Here is a 23,181-nt window from a genome sequence, read left to right on the forward strand (position 1 = left end):
GCGGGCGCTTCCTCTGCCTGGCTGGCTGGCTGGCTGCTTTGCAGAAGCCGAGGAAAGGAAAGAGGCGGGGGAGGGAAGCGCCCGACTTAGCAAAACCCGTTCCGGCTTCCTCGATTGCGCAGCTTGCAGAGCCGTCAAATTGACTTAGCAGGCTTGCCCTGCCTCCCGAGCTCTTTCCTCGCCGGGGAACCTCGGGGAGAGGGGGAGAGGTGGCTCTGTCTCACACGCACACGCGCGTACGCACACACACGCGCGCGCGTTACCAGGGGAGGCCAAGGCTAGGAGGCGACGCGGAGGTGGTGGGGTGGGGTGGCCAGAAGAAGAGGTGAGCCAGCCGGCTTGGAAGGAGAAGGAAGAACGCCGGAGACGAGGAGAAGCGAAGGCGGCGAGAGAGCGCTGCGCGAGGCTGGAGGAGGAGGAGGAGGAGGAGGAGGAGAAGGAGGCGCCTTGCCTTACTTTGGGCTGGCACCTTTGGAGGGTCCCGGAGTTTTTCCTCCTCGCCGCCTCTTCTGCTTCCTCCGCCTCGCTCGGGCAGCCGAGGAGAAGCTCCGCCGACGGATGCCGCCGCTGTTGCTGCTGCTCCAGGGTCTCCGCGCCGGCAGCTGGAAAAATAATGGCAAGGAATTGAAGAAGAACTAACAAGCAGGAGAAGGAGAGCCCAGCCCGGCGAGAGGAAGGAAGGAAGGGGAGGAGAGGAGAAGAGGAGGGGGGGGAGAAACCAGCAGCCCCAGACCTCGCGCGACCTCTGCGGCAGCAGGGACTGGCCCCGGGAAGCTTCTCCGGCCGGTCCACCCCATCCCTTCGCCTCCTTCCTGCTCTCCCCTCTGTTCGTGGACTCTGCCACCGTCGCCCGGCTAAACTTTCCCTCTGCTCCCCTTTCGCCGAAAGAGCGGCGGCGTCGGCGGCGCAAGCGAGCGGCTCCGATCCTTTGCCCTCTCTCCGAAGGAGACAATCTAGACCCTTTTCTCTTTAGCCAAGCCAGATAGACAGACCGACCCAGGGCAGGAAGACGGAGACAGCCGGGCAGAGGCGCAGGAAGGCTCCTTCTTCCAAGACTAGCAAGACGCAGCTGGCGACGAAGCGCCGGGGCGCGCTTTCCCCTTCTTCGCAGGGGCCATGGCCTCTAGCCTGGCGCCCTCTGCCTGGATTCCTCGCTGACTCGCTTATGCTCGCTTCTCACGACCGGCCAGCCCTGTCCTCTCCTCTTTGGCCCTCGGTCGTCTGGCGCTTCCTCCGGGCCGGCCCCCTCTGCCCAGCGGAGGAGGGAGTCGGGGCAGGCTCCGAGCGGCTGTTGCGAAGCCCCCTCGCAGGCGAGAGAGAGGAAGAAGAAGAAGAAGACGAGGAGGAAAAAGACGCGGCGGCGGCGGCGGGCTGTGTTGCATGAGTTTCCCCATGAGAGAACCCGTGGTTCCTGGGACCAGCATGGCTTATCACCCCTTTCTATCTCACCGGGCGCCGGACTTCCCCATGAGCGCCGTCTTGGGACACCAGCCTCACTTCTTCCCGGCTTTGGCCTTGCCCCCCAACGGGGCTGCTGCGCTTTCTCTGCCCGGAGCTTTAGCCAAGCCGATCATGGATCAACTGGTCGGGGCGGCGGATTCCGGCCTCCCTTTTCCCACCTTGGGACACCAAGCCGCGGCTCACTTGCGGCCTTTGAAAACGCTGGAGCCGGAAGAAGAGGTGGAGGACGACCCCAAAGTCCACCTGGAAGCCAAGGAGCTTTGGGAGCAGTTTCACAAGCGGGGGACCGAGATGGTGATCACCAAATCGGGAAGGTAAGCGGGCGGCGGGGTTGCCAAGCCAGCCTTCTCTAAGTGCTGGTTTTTCTAAAGGGAACTCCCGACTGTTTTGTGTGTCGGGGGGGGGGGGAAACGGTGGGGGAAAAAAGGGCCTCGCCGCTTTCCGAAGGACACAGTGAGCCCTGCCCTCGTCCGAAGCCTAAATGCACGCCAAAACGACCCCCAAAACCTCAGCCAGGTACCCCGCAATCTTGCCCACCTTCAGCCGTCTTGGTGGAACGAGAGAAAGCTGGCTGCATTCGGGATCTTTTCTTTCCTTTTAAACTTTACAACCGGATCCCTTTAGAAGAACCCCCGTCGGGTTCGGCTGCCACCAACAAGAGCTGGAGTTTGCTTGTTTCCTTCCTAGAAAAAACTGGAGAGAGAAAAAGCAAGGATGAACTCATGAACTCAGACCGAAAAAAAATTGCCTACAGCCCTTTTCCGGTCATAAAATATTTTTTGAGTTCCCCGGGAACTTGGCTTCCAAATTCAACTCCTCTATTTTCCAAAAAAAGAAAGAAAAGGGTCAGGAAAGGGGGGGCAGAGGGGGACAAAAAAATAGAGATTGTTTTTCAATAAGGTTAGCTAGGATCTGGATGACTGTTCCTTTTTTTAATCTGAGTTTTTTTTTTTTTTTTAAATCAGCCAGAATAGGCTCCAGCTCATTTAGGCCTCACTGTTCAATTCTCGCACATTTGGGGGGAAAAAAATATGGGAAGAACAGATTCAAATGTTGGAGAGAAGGATCCCTGTTTTTCTCACCGTAATCCTTGGCCCGTCCTCTTTTAAAACTTTCTGAACTGCCATTGCTTTTACATGAAGGGGGGGGTCCTTTCTGTTTAATGTGTGCCTTAAGAATTAGGAAAAAAACAGCCACCTTGAATTATCTCCTTCTAATGGTGCGAAGGACTGAAATATAATAATAGTTGGGGATGTTCTGTGGGTTATTGGGATTTATTAAGACCCGTTCAAAATGGTCTGAAATCAAACAATAATTAGTGAAAAGAAAAAGGCTCCAAAAACAGTGCAAAGGGATTTGCAGTAAATTGTGTGTGTGTGTGTGTGTGTGTCTGTTTTGGAGGATATGTTGTTTCTCAAAAGCAACTCAACAAGATTTCATGTAGAGATTTCTAAAAAGGGGTTTGGGGCCTATGTTAACTCTAACCAGCAAAAAAATGCACTTTTTTGGGCGGGGGCGGGCATTGCAGTTTGGAAATTACCAAAACCGAGGCCAAGTTGTGAGATCAATTAATTCTCCACCTGGTTGTTGTTGATATAGTATCATATTACAAATTGATAATATTGATATAATAAATAATAATATCCAATTTTTTTTTCCTCTCTCGAAAAGCAGTCAAACTCTCGAATGCTCAGCCTTTAAGGAACAGGGTTCCCAGTGAAACGCGTGTGTACTTGCACACTTTAACTGCTGAATTTTCAAATGATTCTAGGAGGGAGGGAGGGAAGGAAGGAAGGAAGGAAGGGAAAGAAAGAAAGAAAGAAAGAAAGAAAGAAAGAAAGAAAGAAAGAAAGAAAGAAAGAAAGAAAGAAAGAAAGAAAGAAAGAAAGAAAGAAAGAAGCGAAACAGAATAAAATAATGTATATAACATAATATTCACCTTGTTTGTCTCTAGGAGAATGTTCCCACCTTTTAAAGTGAGGTGCACGGGTCTGGATAAAAAGGCGAAATACATTTTATTGATGGACATTGTAGCAGCAGATGACTGTAGATATAAATTCCATAATTCGCGGTGGATGGTGGCTGGCAAAGCTGATCCCGAAATGCCAAAACGAATGTACATCCATCCAGATAGCCCCGCAACAGGCGAGCAGTGGATGTCGAAAGTGGTCACGTTCCACAAACTGAAACTGACTAATAACATATCGGACAAACACGGATTTGTAAGTGCATTTCATTCGCTTTGTGACTTTTCCGTGAACTCCTTATCCTGCCCCTTTGACATAACACCAGTTTTTGTGCAGATTGTTATTATTTTGATTGATCATTGCACAGACTGGATTTGGAATTTTCGTCTACTTATTGAGTCCTGACCAATGATAGGGAGATTATTATTATTATTACTATTATTATTATTATTATTATTATTTCTTCTTCATATGTTTTAGCCTCCAGCCCCCTAATCATCTTTCTTGCTCTTCTCTGCACTCTTTCCAGAATCTCAATGTCTTTTTTGTATTGCAGTGTGGTAAAGTAGGTGTGCTAAAGTCCTCCCCCCCCCCAGTAGGTGTGCTAAAGCTCACCCAAGCTTAAATGTATTTTACCCACCTTTATTTTTGGCTAAAAATATATTATTATTATTATTATTATTATTATTATTATTATTATTATTATTATTATTATTATTATTCAATTTGACTCACAATCTGGAACTGGTAAAAACTGAACAGTTCAAGTTCTAAGACCTAAAACAGTTGTTAAGGGAGTGTCTGAGTATATACACGCAGTTCCCAGCAGGGTAGTCTTTTTGCAAAGTCAAATATTCAGGTCTAATAAGTTCAAAATTTCCATTTATCTAGGCAGCCTTCTGGATATTGCTCCAAGGGCTCTTTACTATTGGTAGAACCTTTGGTTTCTTCCTCCACAGTTGCTCAACTTCAATTTGCAGATCGTGGGGTATTTCAGGGTATTTCGTTATTTTTCCCAGCTGTTTCTCTTGGTACCCCTTGGTATTGCAATATCAATAAACCAGATATTTTCTCTTTTGCCACAATAGTGATGTCAGGCATGTTATGGGCCAGATGCTTGTTTGTTGGGATCTGAAAGTCTCACAGGATCTTGACCTGTTCATTTTTGAGAACTTTGTCAATTTGGTGTTCCCAGTAACTTTTGTCAAAGTATTATTATTATTATTATTATTATTATTATTATTATTATTATTATTATTATTATTATTTTGCAAAATGGGGAGACTGGAAATTCAGACTTACTAGAGAAAAGGGGCAAACCTTTACTACTTTATTAGAAACGGTTGAAAATCTTTCTCACGCTTGAAATAGATTGTCAGTTGGTACATTCTAGATTTTTTTTTTTTTTTTTTGGTAATAAACTCCAGGTTTTAAAAAGAAGTTGGGGAGGGGGGGGTCAACCCTATGTTTTGGCCTTAGGATGACCGGTTAGTAATATTGTGTTTGGTTTTCTTAGGAAAGAAAGTTTGGTGCGGGAATGGGAGAGAAGAATAAGATTATGAGATAGGATAATGCCAGTGAGAATCAAATTGGCTGAATAAAAATCAAGATAATGCCAGTGAGAATCAAATCGGCTGAATAAAAATCAAATCACGGCGCAAATCTCAAGAGTGAAGCTATCCTAAAAAGGAAAGGAAAAAACTGAAAGGAAAGGAAAGGGGAAAAGAAAAAGGAAAAAAAGGAAATAGGAAAAGGGAAAGGAAATAGAGAAAGGAAAGGAAAGGAAAAAAACCTGAAAACCTATTGAAAATGATATAGAAAGAATGTATTTCACAGTTAGATTTTCTTTTTCAAAGGCAGCACTCAACTCCTATCACCCTTCCTCCAAATGCAATAGTTTCAATATCAAAATGAGGGAGCATGCAATGTTTTCCCTTTAAAATCAATTAACAAATCAGGGTTAGTGAATATCTATCTAATCAGCTATCCATCAGCTATCCTATCTCTCCTTCCTATCTATCTATCTATCTATCTATCTATCTATCTATCTATCTATCTATCACATTACATATATTCATGCATGGAGACATCCCTATTTCCACTCTGGCTCTCCATGGTTAGGAAGCTTCCCCTTGTTTTAGGCAAAATTTTATTTTAGGCCACTTGGATCTGGATTTGTACAAATTGTGGTTGGGGAGGGAGGGAGGACGAGGGCAAGTTGACTGGAAGTAGAATTCTTCATAAAAGCATCAAATATGCTCCAGCAGAGTTGAAGGCAGGCAATCTACACAGGACGGGTGTTAGATTAGAAAAAGCTGGATGTCCCTTTTGAAATATCATGCAATTGCAAAGCATGAGCAATTGCAAGTCCTCCGGGTTTTAAGTCTTGTTCTCCAAACTTTTTTTCCTTTCTTTCTCTCTCTTTTTTTCTCCTCCCTTAGACCATCTTAAACTCTATGCACAAGTACCAGCCTCGGTTCCACATTGTCCGAGCCAACGATATCCTGAAGCTCCCCTACAGCACATTTCGCACTTATGTCTTTCCGGAAACGGAATTCATTGCTGTAACAGCCTATCAGAACGACAAGGTAGGAGGATTAAGGTTGAAAAGGGAGGGGTGTTTGGGGGGGGGATGTCGCCCCTTGGCATGAACCTCAGATAAGGCTTTGATTCAGCAGGAAGAATTGGGAGATCTTTCCAATTCAGGTTTCAGAATCTGGGCTTGGGTTCCTCTCCCCCCCTCCATTTCCCCCCACCGCTTCAAAGAAACTATAAATTAAATATCCTGCTGGAAGCTGGGGCCCTTTGGTCAAGCTTATTAAGAGGAGTGGGTGTTATTATGGGGAGGGGTGTTAATTGAATTTGCTGTCCTGTGCCTACCTTGGACTGGGGACAGCCTAAGTGGAGGCCTGGACTCTTTCCTTGACGGGACGTGGGCTGTGGACCCAAAAGAAAGTTTTCGGTTTCCATTAATCTTTCCGTTCTTCTCTTTGAATTTCTTTTCCTTAGTGACTTGGTTATGTGTATATATGGGGGGGGGGTAATTTTCCTGGGGGCCAGCAGGGCAGTAAAGGAGTAAGGGAAGACGCTGACTTCACCAAGTCCCTTTGACAATATTTAGGGACAATCTTTGGAAAGATGGGATATGGGCTAATGGGTGGGTGGGTGACTTGGCTAGTCTTCCCACCTTGGTCTACGATTGCTTGTCAAGCTCCTTTGCAGAAGAGCAGGACTGAACAGGACTTCACCTGTCTAAAGGTCCACAGCTGTATCTTTCCCCTCTCCAGGAGACAATTCTCCTGCTCGTTGGCAAAGCCAAAAGTCTGAAAGATCTATGAATTGAAGCAGATGCTGAGAAGTCCATCCTGGTCAACTTGTCACTCTTCAAGACAGGACAGGAGCTTCTTGAAAGCAGAGTAGAAACGCAAGCTCCATCACAACCTAAAACCCGGGCTCCAACTTGCTTTGCTCCATGGCAAAGAAATTTGGGGCCCAGAAGCTTTAGGAGGGCCACCAGGGGAGAAAGGGGTTTGCAAGAGTCCTGGGTGTTCTTTGTACACACAAAGAAAAAAAAAGATGGCTGAATTTCCCATAAGAGTTGAGCCAGATCTAAACTCCATTACGCCCCATTGGGCTTGCATCAAATGGAGCCCTTCTAGGATTGTGACCTAAACTGGAAAGTGATGGGTTATAGCGAGAAAGTTTGTTTTTTTGCTCTGAAGTGACACTCAGTGGTGATCTTTCCTTCTTCTTCTTCTTCTTCTCCTTCTCTTTCTCCTTCCCCCTTCTCCTTTTTTCCTTCTCTTTCTCCTTTTCCTTCTCCTTCTCTTTCTCCTTCCTCTTCTCTCTTCCCCTTCTCCTCCTCCTTCATTATGAAAAATATTTTCTCCTCCTCTTCCTGTCCATTCTCCTTTTCCATCTCCTCCTTCTCATTTTCTCCTCCTCCTCCTCCTCCCTATTCTTATCATCCTATCAGCCAGGCGTCCTCCTCACCATTCTCCCCACCCTCCTTCTGATTTCAGCAAACCATGAGTTGCTTCACTTCACCAAACTTATTCATCAAATTTTCCCTGGCTCGACCCATTCCCAGCCAGCTCTGAAACGAAATCTTCCTATCGAAGCAAGGAGTAGAAGGTTGGGAAAGCTGGAGAAGGACCTGCAATGCTTGCACAGAAGACGGAAGGGCCCATAAGATCGTTTTGCCTAGCAGATATTCTTAAGCACAGAGAGAGAGAGACACGCACACCAGTTAAAAAAATCTAGATTCAAACCCCCTTACGTAGAAATATTTTACTTTAGCCAGGAGAGGAAGCCAGTCTTTTGCAAGTGAATTAAGGCAGGTAAAGTCTGGAGAGTGAAACCTGACTAATGGGCTGTGTGTTCCACTCATTCCAAGGGAAGACTAACAGTGCACTTGTCTGTGTTTGTGTGTCAGTGTGCGCGTGCACACATACACATTCAAGGAGTGGGGGGGGAGTTAGCAAAGCCCAAGCAGTTGCTAATTAGCAAAGACTGAGCAACAGAATAAGGAAATGACCACAGGAACTTCATCCCCCTTGGGGACCCCCTAATCCTCGCCCTGAATAGTCCACAAATTTGCAGCAGGAACTATCAAGCAATTAAAAAAAATAATAATAATGCCAGTCTGCTTGTGAGATCTTGCAGTCTCTCCTTTCTCTTTCTGCAGACAACTGGACGGAAATTTTTTTTTTCTTTAATTGGGATCCTGATTTTTTTTAAAGGAGAGGCGGGCAATGTTTGGTTTAAATAAATCAGGTTTCCCCCCCCTCCCCAGTCCTCTATGGATTCCCCCTCCCTCTTTCCTGTTACCCTTTGCGTGGCAGAGCTCAGAAACATACTGTACTCTTAAAACTCACCTCATGTCAGCACCCAAGGTTTAAGTCCTGGTCTCTCTTGCTAAGGCATTAAATTACTGCTGTTGTTCCAAACATCATTGTATTTGCAGTGTTCCCTTCTAGACTCTTACTACTGTTTTACAGCAGGGCAGAAGTAAAACGGCTCACCAGCAATCACAGGGACCATTAGCAGAGCAAATCCTTTGAATGTAAACTCCTTTGAACATAACTGGACAATAAAGAGATAAGAGGGGGGGAGAAACAAGAAAGGGAAAATTAACTAGGAATCTTTCAGGTGTAAATTTTAGTTCTGGCTTTGCTGTACAGTAAGTGTAACCGCTTGGTCTTTAGTAAAAAATATACCTTTCACATAAATGGAGTGGAGGGTCTTTTCTTTCCTAAGAACCCAAGTCAGGGACCGGTGTGACAGTTCCTTTCTTTGCCCTTCTTTTAACAGATCACCCAGTTAAAAATCGACAACAATCCTTTCGCCAAAGGCTTCCGAGACACAGGGAATGGAAGGCGAGAAAAAAGGTAAGAATATGTTTCAATTTTCATTTATTTATTTTGGGGGGGGAGAATCCTTGGGGGGGGAAACCTGCCCCCCAATAAAATAAAAACAGAAATCTTCCTTCTTTTTGGTTCCTACCTCAAAATAATCCATGTGAACATGGGGGCCGCAAACAGGATTGTAAAGTTTAAAAGAAGAAAAAAAAAAGCTTTTAAGTTTGCCAATGCGCAAACTTTGTGGTGCTACTCAAAGGAGAAACTCTTTGCCAAGGGTAAAAGTATAGTTGACTACCCATGGTCCCTGTTGGTGACATGACAAAGACAGCAGCAGAAAAAGGGTGGAGAATCGGCCACAATAGATAGCCTAACTTATTTTCAACAGATTTTGATGGCAGCTTCTATCCATTATTAGTAGGAATATATATTCCTAGGAAAATATTCTAATCTTTGTTTGTTTGCTTGATTGCTTCTAAAGCAAGAGTTACATCTTTTGTGTTTTTTAGTGGAAGAGCCCTTAAGGCTGGCCTTTCTAAGGTCTTCCCTGCTCCCTCCTTTTCAAATGTTACTTATTTATTTATTTTAATCCTACACTTTCGTTGCAATCTGCCTTACAGATTGGGTCCCAAGAAGGGGTAGGGATGGTTGAAATATTGACAAGGAGGTTGTGAATAAGAGGAGAAAGAAGACACAAGTTTTTTTGCTGACCATAAGAGAACCAACATCTAAATTCAAGGTGTTAAAGAAGAGTTATTTTTCTGGAAGTGATTAAGAGAGCAGATATTGGAGAATCTCCTGGATATTTGAAACAGTCAAATATTTAGGAATTTTGCTCCTTCCCTGCCTCTTTTAAAATTTGCATCACCCTCCACTGAAACAAATACATTTGGATCATCAATTGCTTCATTTCCATATGTTTTGATTGATTAAATCCACCATCCTGGGTGGATTTGACACTATTTGAAACCTTACAGGCGATGTTTACACAAAATGGCTAATCAGACGCTGCAAATTCCTGATGCTTTCCCCAATGCTTAAATTGTGGATTCGTTGTACTTGGCTAGTTTTAAGTTCAACAACAATCAGCTTTTTAAATACATGGACACATCAAACTGGCCAACCACATTTGAGTCTGGGACACTGTCCAAACTCAGTCTGCATAGTCAGTTTACAAGGCTTAGGATGTTTTGCAAATTCTTCTTTTCTTTTTAGAAAAGCTAATGAGATAAAGAATGGTTCAGTTCAGCATGGATGAAGGTCTCATGCAAGCAAAGTCATACCGAGTGCTGAAAAGATTTGGCCCGATGCTCTTCAACAATTTAAGACAAAAATAGGTGTCTGGATAATTTAGTCTCCAATTTCCATCAGCTGAAACCAGGATAACCCCAAATATTTTACAAGTCTGATTGTCCAACCTTGCTTTGAGAGTCTAATCCTACTGTCATGGTGTCACCCCTGAGAAAAAGGTTGTTTACTCATAAGTATCCTTAAGACCCCTAGACAACCTTATCCTTAGCCCATTTGAAAATACATGTTTGGCTGATTTGAAGATTTCTCGAAACAGTTCAGCTGACTTAAGACTGGAATTTACTGAGAAAAATGGAAGTCTCAAACACAAGGTTGGTCGGGATCCACATCTTAACCTTTAATGGAATTGGTTGCTTTTGGCTTGTGCAGCTGGCGATTCCAGATGCTGTGGTTCAAACAAGCCACACTTTATGAGGTTAGCTGCGTTATGCCTGAAACTGTTCACTTATGGCAGGTTGGACCTCGCCTGGCTAAATATGCTGGTCTCGGGACCATAATCAAGATTTAATTTTTGTTTTTAACCTGGCTAAACCAAGGGTGCTCTGCATGGTTGAGGAACCCCATCCCACCAAAACTCAGCAGGGGGTTTTAATCTCCTTTTCTTTCTCGCCCTAGAAAGCAACTGACTCTTCAGTCCATGAGAGTTTATGATGAGAGGCAGAAAAAAGAGACTTCGGATGAATCTTCCAGCGAGCAGATGGCTTTTAAATGTTTTGCTCAGTCAACCTCTCCCGCTGTGTCTGCTGTGGGTACCTCTAATCTTAAAGGTGAGCTGCTTTCCACTCTATTTTCCCACTGGGGTAAGAGTGAGCTGTCCTAACCTTCTATTTATGAATAGTTGTTTCCATACTATCTGGCTCATAAAAAAAAAAATAGGTTGCAAATCAACTCCTGACTGCAGAGGATTAAAAAAAAAAAACCCTCTGATTTTGAAAACTGAGTCTCAACTTTAAAATTTAACTTTTGTCTCCCTCTTTTATATTTTATTTATGGTTTCAGTGCAGACAAACTGGCTGGAACAGAGGACCAGAAACATAAACTGTGTGTTTTCCCCATGAATTAGGAATTCCCAAAATGCCCAGTTAAGGGTTAAAATCACTCCGAACATCCTTCCCCCCCCCCTTCTAAATCCCACCTGACTGCAGAGGTGAAGGGCAAGGAAGTCCAAATCTATGGGGGATATTTGGTTTGGAATGGGAGCTAAAAGGTGGCCAGTTTCCTAGATTTATGTCTCCAGGTAATCCTCAGCTTACAAGGTTCTAACTGACTGTTCTAAGTTAGAACAGCATTGGAAAAAAAGGAACTTGCGCCCATTGTTCACACTTACAACCCTTGGAAAATTCAGACATTGGCAACTGACTCACAGTTATGACGGTGATCCCCTTTGGTGACTTTCTGACAAGCAAAGTCAATGGGAGGGGGGGGAGCCAGCTGGATTCCCCTAAGAATTACTAATTTAACAACAGCAGGCAAGAAAGGTCGTAAAACGGGACAAAACCCGCTTAATGACTGTCTTGCTTAACGACATATATTTTGGGTCGTAAGTGGAGGACTATCTGAACTCGAAAGCAGGTCTCCCAGAGATCTGTGCCCTGACTGTCTTAAGTGACTTTGATTTTGCTAGGAAGGAATGCATTTTTTTATATTTGACACAGTTGTGTTTTTTTTTAAAACAAAAAAAAAGTTTGAACTTTGGCTCTGTCTGTCTGAGTGTGTGTGTGTGTGTGTGGGTGTGTGTGTGTGTGTGTGTCTGCAGCAGACACTGTCCCCAAATTCCAAGTTCATGATTCTTGCTGCGGAAACTAAAAATTGGAGAATTCATGCTATTCTCTCTCTCTCCTTCAGCTTCACCCCCGTACTTCAGAGGATGGTTTATTATAAAAATAAAATAAAATAAGAAGACAGTTAATTCCATAAGCCAGAACTAAATGAGCTAACAGGTCAGGATCAGCTTTGATTCAGGAAACCCTGAATTTTGAAGGAGTCAAGACTATTTATGATTTGTTTAGCCCACTTTTCTTCCTCTTTGGGTTACCCCTCAGCCAGGATTCTTTGTCTGTTTGTTTGTTTTAAGAAAATATCACCGCCTAGTAAAATAGTGGGCTGGAATCTCTTTCTCTGGCTTCCCTTCTGGATTAGGCAGTTGTACTGCCAAGGCCCAAGTAGATCAAACTTCAATAAAAAAAAAAAAAATTAGATCAGAATCCTGAGCTGAAGTTGAAAAAAACCTGGATGAGTTCCAAGTCAAGGAGAAAACTGAATTGTAAGCCCGGGGGACTCCATCTGACCTACTCAACTGAGTTAGGGAGTTTCGTTCTCAGCGGTTGGGGGGACAAGGGAAGGAGGCCATCTCTTCTGAGGAACATCTTGTGGTGGGCAACTGAGAGGGGGTCTTTCCCCTCTTTCCCACCATCTCTCTTTCTCTTCTCCTCAGACCTGTGTCCCAGCGATGGGGAAAGCGACTCAGAAAGCAAAGAGGATCCCATGGAAGCCAATGAAGTCGGGAAGATCTCTACCACCACAGCCAACATCGCCCCCAACAGCAGTTCCTCCTTGGGAGCAGGAGATGGGGCAGAGCCTCCTCGCGAAGGGGGGAAGAGCAGCCCTTCCAAGGCTCCCCCTTTTCTGCCGGACTCCGCCAGCAGCAGTAGCAGCAGCCGGGAGAGCGTGGCTAAAGTGCCTCCGGATTCCCAGCATAGTCCAGCCACCATCTCTTCCAGCACCCGGCATTTGGGCTGTGGTGGAGAAGAACTCAAGAACCCACCCCAGGAGGAATGCAGGATCCTGAACAAAGAACCCTTCACGCCCCTAACCATTCAGACTGACGGCCCTGGGCACCTGGCCCAGAGCCACCTGTCCAACCTCACCTTTCCCCACACCTTGGCCAGCCAGCAGTTCTTCAACCCCCTGAGCAACGGGCATCCCTTCCTCCTCCATCCTAGCCAGTTCACCATGGGTGGGGCTTTCTCAGGCATGGCTGGCATGGGACCTCTGTTGGCCACAGTCTCCGGGGCGTCTGCCGGAGTTACCGGACTAGACAACACGGCGATGGCCACAGCAGCTGCTACCCAGGGATTAAGTGGTGTTTCAGCAGCAGCTGCTGCAGCAGCCTTGCCCTTCCATTTTCAACAGCACGTCCTGGCTTCCCAGGTAAGTTACTGGTCTGTGTGTTTATGTGTGTGTGTGTGTGTGTGTGTGTGTGTGTGTGTGTGTGTGTGTGTGTGTGATTTCTCCCCTCCGTAAAGCAGGTGTGCAATGGCTATTTGGGCCTCCAGCAAATCACAACTTTGCCCTGACACCCCCAGCGTCCATGGATTCCTTGTATTCTTTGCTTTGCCCCTCCAACCTCAGAGGGACCACAGTAGCTTCATTTGTAACAACCTCTAGTTTGTGTGGGAAGCCCTGTGGGTTGGCTGTTCTCCTGGCCAGGGATTGTGGTTACACAACTGGGGCTTCCGGCTTGGACTGATGTGTGAACCCGGCCCTTCGTGGTTTGAGTCCTAAACTTTGGTGAAGGAAACCAACCATGCTTTTGTGGGATGGGTGGACCAGGCCCTACATGTCAACACTAGAGAGGGTGTCTGCCAGAGGTTAAAAAAAAAAGGAATTGAGAGCACAGTCCATTGTTGCTTGCTTAGGCAGAAAAAGGCCAGTGCAGTTGAAAAATAAAAATAAAAGCCAATTTGAAAAAAAAAAAGCCACCTAGTTAGTACAAGTCTTCCCGGGGAAAGTGAGGCCAATCTCCAGAATCAAAGCCCACAATTTTAAGGGTGATGTATGCAAGGGGAGGGGGTAAGTAAATGTGTTGCCCCACTTCTGTGTGGAGTTCTTAAAAATACTTGCCCCCTCTTCCAGTTCAGGAAAGCAGAGGTTCGCCTTTTGTTGAGGGAGGGAGGAAGGAGAAAGAGTGGAGGGAGCTTCAATTGGGAATTAAAAAATAAATTCTCCAGCCGGATTTACCTCCTAAACTAAACAATCCCACGCACTCACCCACTCCTCTCCGCATCCGTCCAACTTGTTTCCCAGGCTGGTGGCAGGGCTGTGGAGCAAATAGCAAGCATTAGATGCTTGGTAGCATTAGATATGTTCTCCACCCCGAGTTCCTTATGAACATAATAAACGTGGGATTAAAATATATATATATATATCTGTAAAAAATATTTAGTTTACTTAAGGAAGGAGGCAGCCTTGGCCCAGCTTGACTCCTGTTTAAATTTGCTTCCCTTTTTCTGCAGCTCATCCTTGGCCCGTCCCCAACAGCGGGGTGGGGGTTTATTTGAGGCTTCGGGTTGGTTTACAAGTCGGATTAAGGGCCCCGTAATCAAGTATCAGCTTGTGTGCCTTCCCATCTCTTAGGGCTAGGAAACAACATCAGCCTTTCTGGATGATCCTCCATTTCCCTATCTTCCACAGCTTGGCCTCCTGTTCTTCAGGATCTGAAACTTAAGTAGGGATTTTTCCAGAACTGGGTCAAAGGCCTAGCGGCAGGAGGAAGAACATGGCCAGGAAAGGCCCACTCCTGCCTGTATGTTTCCCCGCACCTATGCTTGGTTGCAGTCTTCTGGGCTGGGTGCAATTGTTTCTCCCCCCCCCCCCTGGCTACAGCTATGGACTGTTGGCCAAGCCAGCTAGGACTTTCTGCCAGCGAGTGAGCTCAGCAGCTTGAGACAGAGAGGAATGATTGAATGCGGGATCAGAGGGCAGTCAAACTTGGCGGCTGATCTCTCCGGCTGGGCCTGCAATCAACCAGCAAACTGTGGCTGCTCTCTCGTTAAGCCAGAAAATGAAGTGGGATTTGGCTGACGAAAGCGCCTGGCAAACTAGGCGCTTTAGCATCGCAGGCATATCCCAGGACACCTTTTAGGCAGGGCTGGGCCTTTCATTTTGTCTCCCTAATAACTCCCATCCCCTGTGGGCAGAGAGACCTGCAAGCCAGATTTTTCTTAAGGTAGCAAAGAGCTTTATCGCTGGGATACCGAAAGCTCTGCCATAGGGACCTCTCCCTCATCAGCGAGGAGGAGGAGGAGGAGGAGGAGGAGGAGGAGGCTGATGGGAACTGTAGTCTGGGAGCAGCAGGAGGGCTGCCCTCCTTCCAGAGGCACCTGGGGGGGAGGGGAAATGTATGGAACGTGTGGCAGGCCTGCAGAAAAGGAAGCCCATCCAGGGAGAATGGGAGAGTCTGGGTTTAGCTGCACTATAGCAAACTTCCAAACTTTTATTGAGACCAGAATAAAAATTAAAAGACTAAAATAAAGTATCAAATAGATTAATATCAATTTCTATATTATTATTAATAATAATAAATCACTCATGTATGTGTCTATGTGTATGTATAGTATGTCTGTCTGTACCTACCTACCTACCTACCTACCTACCTACCTACCTATCTATCTATCTATCTATCTCCTTCTGTCCATCCCTGGTACTCATGGAAGAGCATTCATGAGTATACCATGAATGCTAGGGATCTCGTGCTCCCAGAATCCTTAACCGAAGACATTTTGCTCCGATGCTTATTTTGTGGAACCAAACCGTGGTTTACTGGACTGGGATTCGTCGGTTTGGCCCCTGCCGACTGACCCCTTTACTCCATCAGCTTTAACCACCCCAGGGCTGACTTTGTACAAGAGAGCAGCTTCCCAAGAGGGCGGCTTAATGGTTGTGGGGAAAAGGGAAGGTCCTCGGCCGGTTGACCCCACTGCCTCTGCTGGCCAGGCTATATTGTGCATGCGGGGAGGGGGCTGGTTGGGAGATTTCTGCCCCCTCCGCCGCCAACCAGGCTCCACCGCTCCTCTGACCGTCTCGCCCTTCTTCTTTTGCAGAGCCTGGCTATGTCTCCCTTCGGCGGCCTCTTCCCCTACCCCTACACTTACATGGCGGCGGCGGCAGCGGCTGCCTCCACGGCGGCCTCCAGCCCGATGCACCGGCCCCCGCCTTTCCTGAACACCGTGCGCCCTCGCCTGCGCTACAGCCCCTACGCGCTCTCGGTGCCTCTGCCGGACAGCAGCGGCAGCAGCTTGCTCACCACCGCCCTGCCGCCTTGCCTGGGCGGCGGGGCGGAAGGCAAAGCCGGAGCTTTGGCGCCCAGCCCCGGCTTGGGAACGCTGGAGTCCTCCTCCGGGTCCGAGCTGAACAGTCGCTCCTCCACCCTCTCCTCCTCCGGGTCGGACAAGGAGGCCACCAGCGAGCTGCAGAACATCCAGCGCCTAGTGAGTGGACTGGAGCCGAAGCAAGACAGAGCCAGGAGTGGGTCGCCCTAGGGGGGGGCGAGGGGGGAGCGCCCTCTCCCTCCCCCTCCAGTATGGGGGGGGGCTGGGCACTTCCAGTTTCCCCCCCCCCACGCCTTATGGGCCCACCAGGCCTCTCCAACATGGGGAGTGGACGTGGGGCTGGGGTCCCGGTGGGGAGGGAAGCGGTGGGTGGGAGGGCCCGGAGAGCTGACCTGTGTGGGTGCGTGGGAAGCCTGTGCTACTGGTAGCTGCTATTAACCACTGTTTGGTCCACTGGAGGCAGGTGTGAATTCTGGGTGGGTGGGGGGGGGTCAGTTCTATTGGTCCTCTCCCTTTTCCCCCACCCCACGTTCCTTCCTATTTTTTTTTCTTTTCTTTCGTTTTTTTTCTCTCTTTTGTTCCTGCCTCCCCTTAAAGATCAAAACAGAGAAATGCAGACCCCTCTTTTGGGGACCCCATGGAGAATCGGCTTTTTTTTTTTTTTTTTTTTTGCATAGCAGTTCCTTCGAAAATCAAGCAAAAAAAAGGGGGGGGGAGAAAGGCTGATTCTTTTAATACTTTTTTTGAGGGGTGTGGCTATTTGTTTATTTTTGCATGGTTCCTTTTAAATCTCTTTATTTGGGGAAAGCCCCCATTTCACGAATGCTTGCTTAAGGTCCCCAAAGCATTAAATATGTACATGTGTATGTATATACATGTATATATGTACATGTATATATATATATATGTATGTATATTATACACACACATAAATGTATATGTGTGTATATATGTGTGTATATATATAGATATATATACACACACACATGCGTATATATATCTATATAGCTACATACATATATGTGTGTGTTTGTAGCTACATATATATATATATACACACACATATATACATATATGTATACATATTTCCATTTTTTGGTTTCTTTTTCTGATAGGAGCAATTTAAAAAAATGTAGTTAGAAGGGGGAAGCATTATAATTTTGCTGGCTTGTTTTAAAAAGACCCCTCCCCCAGTTTCCTTGTTTGTTTTTAATACTTTTTTCTTTCTTTTACTGTATATGCAATAACAAGGTTTATAAACGTAATAAGGAGAAGGGGGAAAAAACAGTGGATGCTATTGATAAAGTATTTATGTAATTAATGGATGACTTGTAAATACCTGGCCTATGAATACTCGAAATTAAAATTTAATTTATTGATATTGTATATATGTCTGTAAATATAGACCGCAGCTGTCTTTCTGGTTTTGGGTTTTTTTTAAACACATTTTCATTTCAAAGTCAGGTTCCAAGTTGTGAAGAGTTACAACTTCAAAAAAAGTGGGGAAAAAAGCAAAAATCCATCAGAGGAAGATCATGTTTACATTTCCGATGTTCTGTTTTGTTTCTTGTTTTACTGTGCCATTATAAAGAGAAAGGAATCGTTTTTTGTTGATTTGAGGGGGAGGGAGATGCATGCAAAACGCAGAACAATAGGATTGAAAAAAGACTGTACAATCGCTGGACATCGCTGGATGCTCCCTGATTCTACCATGGGTAGAAACGATTAAATAAATATGTTAATTAAATACTGTCATACTTCTCAAGTAGGTTTGTGAAGAGGGGAAAAAAATCTGGGAGTTTTGTTCACTTAAAAAGGAAAAAATCATTGCTATTTCTACCCACCCCCCATTGCCAATTGATTATGATTGGTTGCACTTAGACTGGATTCGGCATTTTTGTTCATCTATCCTTCCCAAGGACCTGGGATTGCCAGATGTGGATATTGGATGGTGTTAGAGATTTTGTCTCAGGATTTAAGCTCTTCTGAGTAAAGCTGCCTTTTGCAATTGACTGGTGGGGATTTTGTCAACGCGGAAGGTGTTCAAGTGTCACTCCAGATGTTTTTGAGATTGCACCCAAGGTGATTATCACTATTGGGACTATCTTTGCTTCTTCCACTTATATTTGCAGATCTTTATATTTTGTGATTTTCTTCTCTCCTCTCCATCTCTCTTCTCTTCCCTTCCCTTCCCTTCCCTTCTCTTTTCTTCTCTTATCACAACCACTATCCAGACTTTTTTTTCCTTCTTATTGACAGTTATTAAATCTAGGATGTTCTGTGGCAGGTTATTATTATTATTATTGTTGGAATATTGAGTCTGATATTTTTACAGGTTCAAAATTTAGTGTTGAGCATTGTTGAAACCAAAACAGAAATAAATAGATTTGTTGAAATGGTTCAAAGGCTTTCCCCCTTTCCTGTAACCTTCCTCTCCCTCCCAAGAAAGTTGCTTTTAAGATCATTACAATTTCAATCTAAGTATTTTCTTTCCATTGTGGTGTCTTTGAGGTTCAGCTGATGTACCTTGAGGGCGCCTGGGTCAAAAATATTTAACAAGTCTTTTTTTCAGATTGCTTTGAATCTGAATTGTTTTGTTTTGAGGAGGGGGGGGGTAAGATATATCCCTCCCAGAAAAAGCATTTAAAAAGCGAGGTGGTACCAGTACAACCAGATATGTGTTTACTGAGATGTAAATCCTGTTGACATCAATGAATGTGGAAGCTAGAAAAGGCTATATACAATCTCAGTTTTGGTTTCATTCAGATTTGCAAGGGGGCAAGTATGTACATGTGTTTAAACCTTCCATTCACATGTACTTGCTGGGTAGAGCAGAGTCCTGGCTGGGCCCATTGACATCAATGGGTTTACACAAAAAAGATTTGTCTTCATTACTTGCTGATTTTCCCCTGCCCTGCTCAACCCCCCCCCCAAATTGCCCTCAAAACTTCGCCATGCAAGCATTAAGCCTGGCAAAAAAATCAAGATATACACTATTCAAATCTCAAATCAAGATTTCTTTGCAATTTTGTGTATAAAAGGCTTCTAAGAATCAGCACAAAATCTGATGGGGATCTGGGCAGGGCTGGAGTTACAAAGTCAATCGAGGGAGTTAAACAGTTAATTTTATTTAATTATAATGATAATTCTGCCGAGGGAATAGAAATCAACCTAGCTTCAAACTTCTATCCGGACTCTCCTCTCCTCTTCATCTGTATTTATGATTAAGGGGAAATATTTATACAGCTCACAAGCCTCCGCCAAGCAGGGGCGGAGAGAATGAGAGTTGTAAATCTTGGGGGGGAGTTAAGAGTGGACTTTCAGCCTCCTTTCCACAAAACTCTGGAAGGTGAAACCCCCGGGACGGAGCGGACCCTTCACACGGCCTCTCCATCCGAGTCAGGTTCCAGCAAGTCCCGCTTTTGAAAATGGGGTACTGTAAAGACTCGGGCGACGCTGTAAATATCGGGGTTTGGGGGGGGTAGAATCTTCTTCCCCACCTCAACCCCGGTTCCATCCTCCGCCGCCGCCTCCCCACGTAACTTCCTTCTCGCCTCTGAATCTCGCGCGCCCTTCGGATCCACACGGATCTTTTTTGGGGGGAGAAGTGAGGCCGTCGAAATTCTGCGTTAGGTTATTTCTAAAAAAAAACAAGCAACGGCTCTTCCTCACCCCCGGACTCTTGCGACGCCCTTCTCCACGGGAAACGGGAGAGAAAACCTAGCTAGACGGCTGGCCCTTCTCACTTTCCAGCCCGCAGCTTCGCGCTGGTAGCTGCAAGGCAGAGCGACGGGAAAAGGGAGAATCTGACGGAGGACAAAGTTTCGGTTGACAAATGGTTTGTTTATGTACTCTTGGCAGAGCGGAGGGGAGAGACAGACTTTTAGTTTTTGCTTTATCTTCTCATTCATTTATTTATTTAAAAAACATGGGTATCCGTCTGTCTCTTTTTTCTGTCTCCTTTCTTTCTCCCTTTTTATTTATTTAATTTATTTATTTAATTTTATTTATATGCCGCCCAATCCTAAAGGACTCAGGGCGGCATATAAATATACCAAATATATCCCAAAGGACTCAGGGCGGCATATAATTCTCTTTCTCTCCGTTTCTCTTTCTCTCTTTTTTCTCTTACTCTCTCTGCCTCTTTCTCTGTCTCTGTCTTCCTCTTTCTCTCTCTTTTTCTTTCTTTCTCTCCGTTGCTCTTTTTTTCTCTTTCTTTCTCTGTCTCCTTTCTTTGTTTTCCTCTTTCTCGCTTTTTCTTTCTTTCTCTCCCGTTTCTCTTTCTCTCTTTTCTCTCTTACTCTCTTTTTCTCTCTCCTTCCTGTTTCAGTTACATTCCTTTACGAAATACAACACAGGCAGAAAGCGGCATCCCTCCGTGCCTGTGGGTGCGCCCGCGCGTGTAAAGATCTGTGTAATCCCCAAAGCCCAGCGAGCCACGAAACTTATTCCTCTGTAACTTTGCGGCGCATTAAAATGTAATTACATTAAAGTTCTCTGCCGGTTCACTTCGGAATTAGCTTAGCTTGCTAAGACGCGCACACCGAAGGCAGGGTGTGACTTATACATCCCACCCTCCTCCTTCCCCCCCCCCCGCAAAAAGAAACACTGAATTTCGCTCCTGTCTGGTTAAACCGCCCAAACGCAGGTAGAGGAACTTCAATCCCCGGGCTTTGGTTCCGAGTAAATTTTGAAAGAAGGCCGCAAAACAGCGCCGGACGAGAGGCCTCCTCGCTATCTATTCTCCCCGAACACCCCTGCCTCAAATTAACGGGCTGCTCTTTTAACGACGATGCGGGTCCTAAAACGGGGACCCCCGTCGGTAGAACCTGGGGGTTTTCTTCCCGGGCGCTGGGGGTGGAGAGGGGGGGCTTTTAGGCAGCGCTCGCCGGTCTTAGGAGCCGGAGGCAGAGCGAGCGATCCAGCCTCAATCGATCGAAGCGGCGTCTCTATATTTTATAGCCGGGATTGTTGGCTTCGATCGCAGATGGGCCGTGAAAAGAGGCTGGGCCAGGCCGAAGCGGGTTTGTGGACTCCGGGTGCTGTGAGGCTCCGGGCCTTACAAGAGCACCCGGTGGGACCCAGTCCAGCCATGTAGTTTAGGCGGGCAAGCCTCCCCCCCCCTTCGTCCCAGAAGCCAACTAGCCAGTTGGCCACAATTGCAAATCAACCAGCCGTTGTGGTACTAATTTGTATTCGCTTGTCCCCGTGTGCGCAGAGAGAGGGACCTGGCTTCCGGGCTGCACGGGAAACAGCCCCGTTCGTGTGGATGCCAGGGAGAGTTACTCCCGAGGAAACAAGTCTCCGAGATGGGGTCGCTAGGATTGAGCGGATTCCAAATTCCACTTAGGGATGAAAGACGCGGTCGCCTCTCCCTTGCCTTGCCTTTTATCGTAACGGGAGCCCTCGACACCCCTCTGCCTCCCCTCCCCCCCCGCCCTGCTCTTCCTCTGGAAACCCAGCCAGGATTAAGCGCAGGGCGGCTGGAAACCGAATTGCGAATCGACAACATTGCTTTTAAAAAGATAATTCGGAAATTGACGGGGCGCCGGGGACCACGGCTGTAGAATCGGAAAAACACCCTCTAATTCAAATTCGTTTCTAAAGGCCACACACGAGAGCGGCCGGTTTTCTTGTTTTAGTCCGCTTCCGCCTGCTTGGTGACCTCGGTGGGCTTTTAAGATGCTTTATGGCCGTCCATAAAACATATATTTTGTGAGGCAGGAAGGAGGGGGGAGAAAGGTTGGGAAGGAAGGAAGGAAGGAAGGAAGGAAGGAAGGAAGGAAGGAAGGAAGGAAGGAAGGAAGGAAGGAAGGAAGGAAGGAAGGAGAAAAAACAGCGAAGACCAGGAAAGGAGGGAGAAAAGAATGAAGGGACCAAAGGCAGAAAAAACAGAAGGAAAGAAAGAAGAGAACCAAAGATAGAATGCCTTAAAAGGAAGGGACGAACAAGGTAATTTGTTCGTTCGTTCTTCAACTTGGGAACCTCGCTTGGCGGAAGATGGCGGGAAGGGGTATTTACTCAGGGGTAAGTAAGTGTTCTGCTTTCAGTGACGCCGCTTCCGTCGCGGCTGGCACGGGGAAGGAGCCATGGACGGGAGTTCGAACCGCGTCTCTCTTCCAAATCCAGACAAGCCGGAGCGCTCCTGCTTCTTCGAGGCGCCCTCCAGTCTTCCTGGCCAGGCCGCGCCAGGCCTCCAGGAAAGTACCTGACCACGGGGCATGAAAGGCGCCGAGAGGATGTAGCCTGGCTCCTTTCTCCAGGCTCATCTCCGGTGCCGAAACGAAAACCGCTGAGCCGGGTTGTGTCCGACCTGTATGGCCCCCGGGACCCGCGCTTCAAAGGCAAGCGGGGTAACCCTGGTATACAGGAAAAGGGTCCCAAACTGACGGCGGTACGTGCCGGACATCCACGTGCCAACCTAGGTGTCCGCTGAACACGAAGTGTGGACGTGCCCAACTCTATCGACTCTTCCCCAGCTCGTGTTTTTGTTCTGTAATTGCGCCGTTTGCTGTGGGTGCTTTTCTAGTGTCTCTCGCCCGCCGTCTCCCACCACTGTGGCCCGGGTCGGAGTTGGACGGCCTTGGAAATTTGTTTAAATCAATAAATAACCCTCCGAAGGGATGAAGGGGAGAGGAAGACAGTAGGAAAGAGAAGCTGAAAGGAAGAAGGGAAGGTAAAAGGGAGGAGAAAAGAGGAGAGGAGAAAAAGAAGGAAAAAAAGAAGGCAGAGGAAAGGCGAAAAAAGAGGGTGAAAGGAAGAGGAAGGAGGCAGAGGAGAAGAAGGAAGAGGAGGCGGAAGAGGAGGAGGAGAAGGAAAGGGAAAAGAAGGAGGAGGAAATGAAGGGAAATGAAGATTCCAGACATTTACCCCAAAACGATTTTTTTCCAATTCCAAAAATGGGGGGGGGCCGGTCTTATCCTCCGGATTCCAACCTCGAAACCAACTTCTTTTTTTTTTCCAGAATATAAAATCAGAGCCTGATTTCCGCCTCCCCCCCCCAAATCACCTAGCCCACCCTGCAGCTCCCGT

At 46.4% G+C, this 23,181-nt stretch overlaps 1 protein-coding gene and 1 long non-coding RNA gene across 2 annotated transcripts in view; one reads left to right on the forward strand and one right to left on the reverse strand.

The window, feature by feature from the left end:
- LOC120303187 overlaps positions 1-567 on the reverse strand; it is a 41,362-nt gene extending 40,795 nt beyond the window's left edge. The window contains exon 1 of the long non-coding RNA XR_005555367.1: positions 457-567. This is a non-coding gene — a long non-coding RNA (uncharacterized LOC120303187). The remainder of the gene's footprint in view (positions 1-456) is intronic.
- Positions 331-16,841, forward strand: TBX3 (T-box transcription factor 3). Its single transcript, XM_039332485.1, has 7 exons — positions 331-1,775; positions 3,416-3,683; positions 5,870-6,016; positions 8,742-8,818; positions 10,715-10,866; positions 12,534-13,249; positions 15,922-16,841. Exons 1-7 carry the CDS (start codon positions 1,381-1,383, stop codon positions 16,357-16,359), a joined length of 2,193 nt encoding a protein of 730 aa, XP_039188419.1. The 5' UTR covers positions 331-1,380; the 3' UTR covers positions 16,360-16,841.
- The last annotated feature ends 6,340 nt before the right edge of the window (positions 16,842-23,181 follow it).

Source organism: Crotalus tigris, unplaced genomic scaffold (genome assembly GCF_016545835.1).
Source record: "Crotalus tigris isolate CLP2741 ecotype Arizona unplaced genomic scaffold, ASM1654583v1 scf7180000024461.5605484, whole genome shotgun sequence".
Taxonomy (NCBI): domain Eukaryota; kingdom Metazoa; phylum Chordata; class Lepidosauria; order Squamata; family Viperidae; genus Crotalus; species Crotalus tigris.

What these genes read in the sequence shown, in the direction of transcription:
- TBX3 (XM_039332485.1), top strand. Translation starts at nt 1,381, where the DNA reads ATGAGTTTCCCCATGAGAGAACCCGTGGTTCCTGGGACCAGCATGGCT. An exon ending in GGGTACCTCTAATCTTAAAG is followed by an intron (nt 10,867 to 12,533) that starts GTGAGCTGCTTT and finishes TCTTCTCCTCAG; the next exon opens with ACCTGTGTCCCAGCGATGGG. An exon ending in AGCACGTCCTGGCTTCCCAG is followed by an intron (nt 13,250 to 15,921) that starts GTAAGTTACTGG and finishes CTTCTTTTGCAG; the next exon opens with AGCCTGGCTATGTCTCCCTT.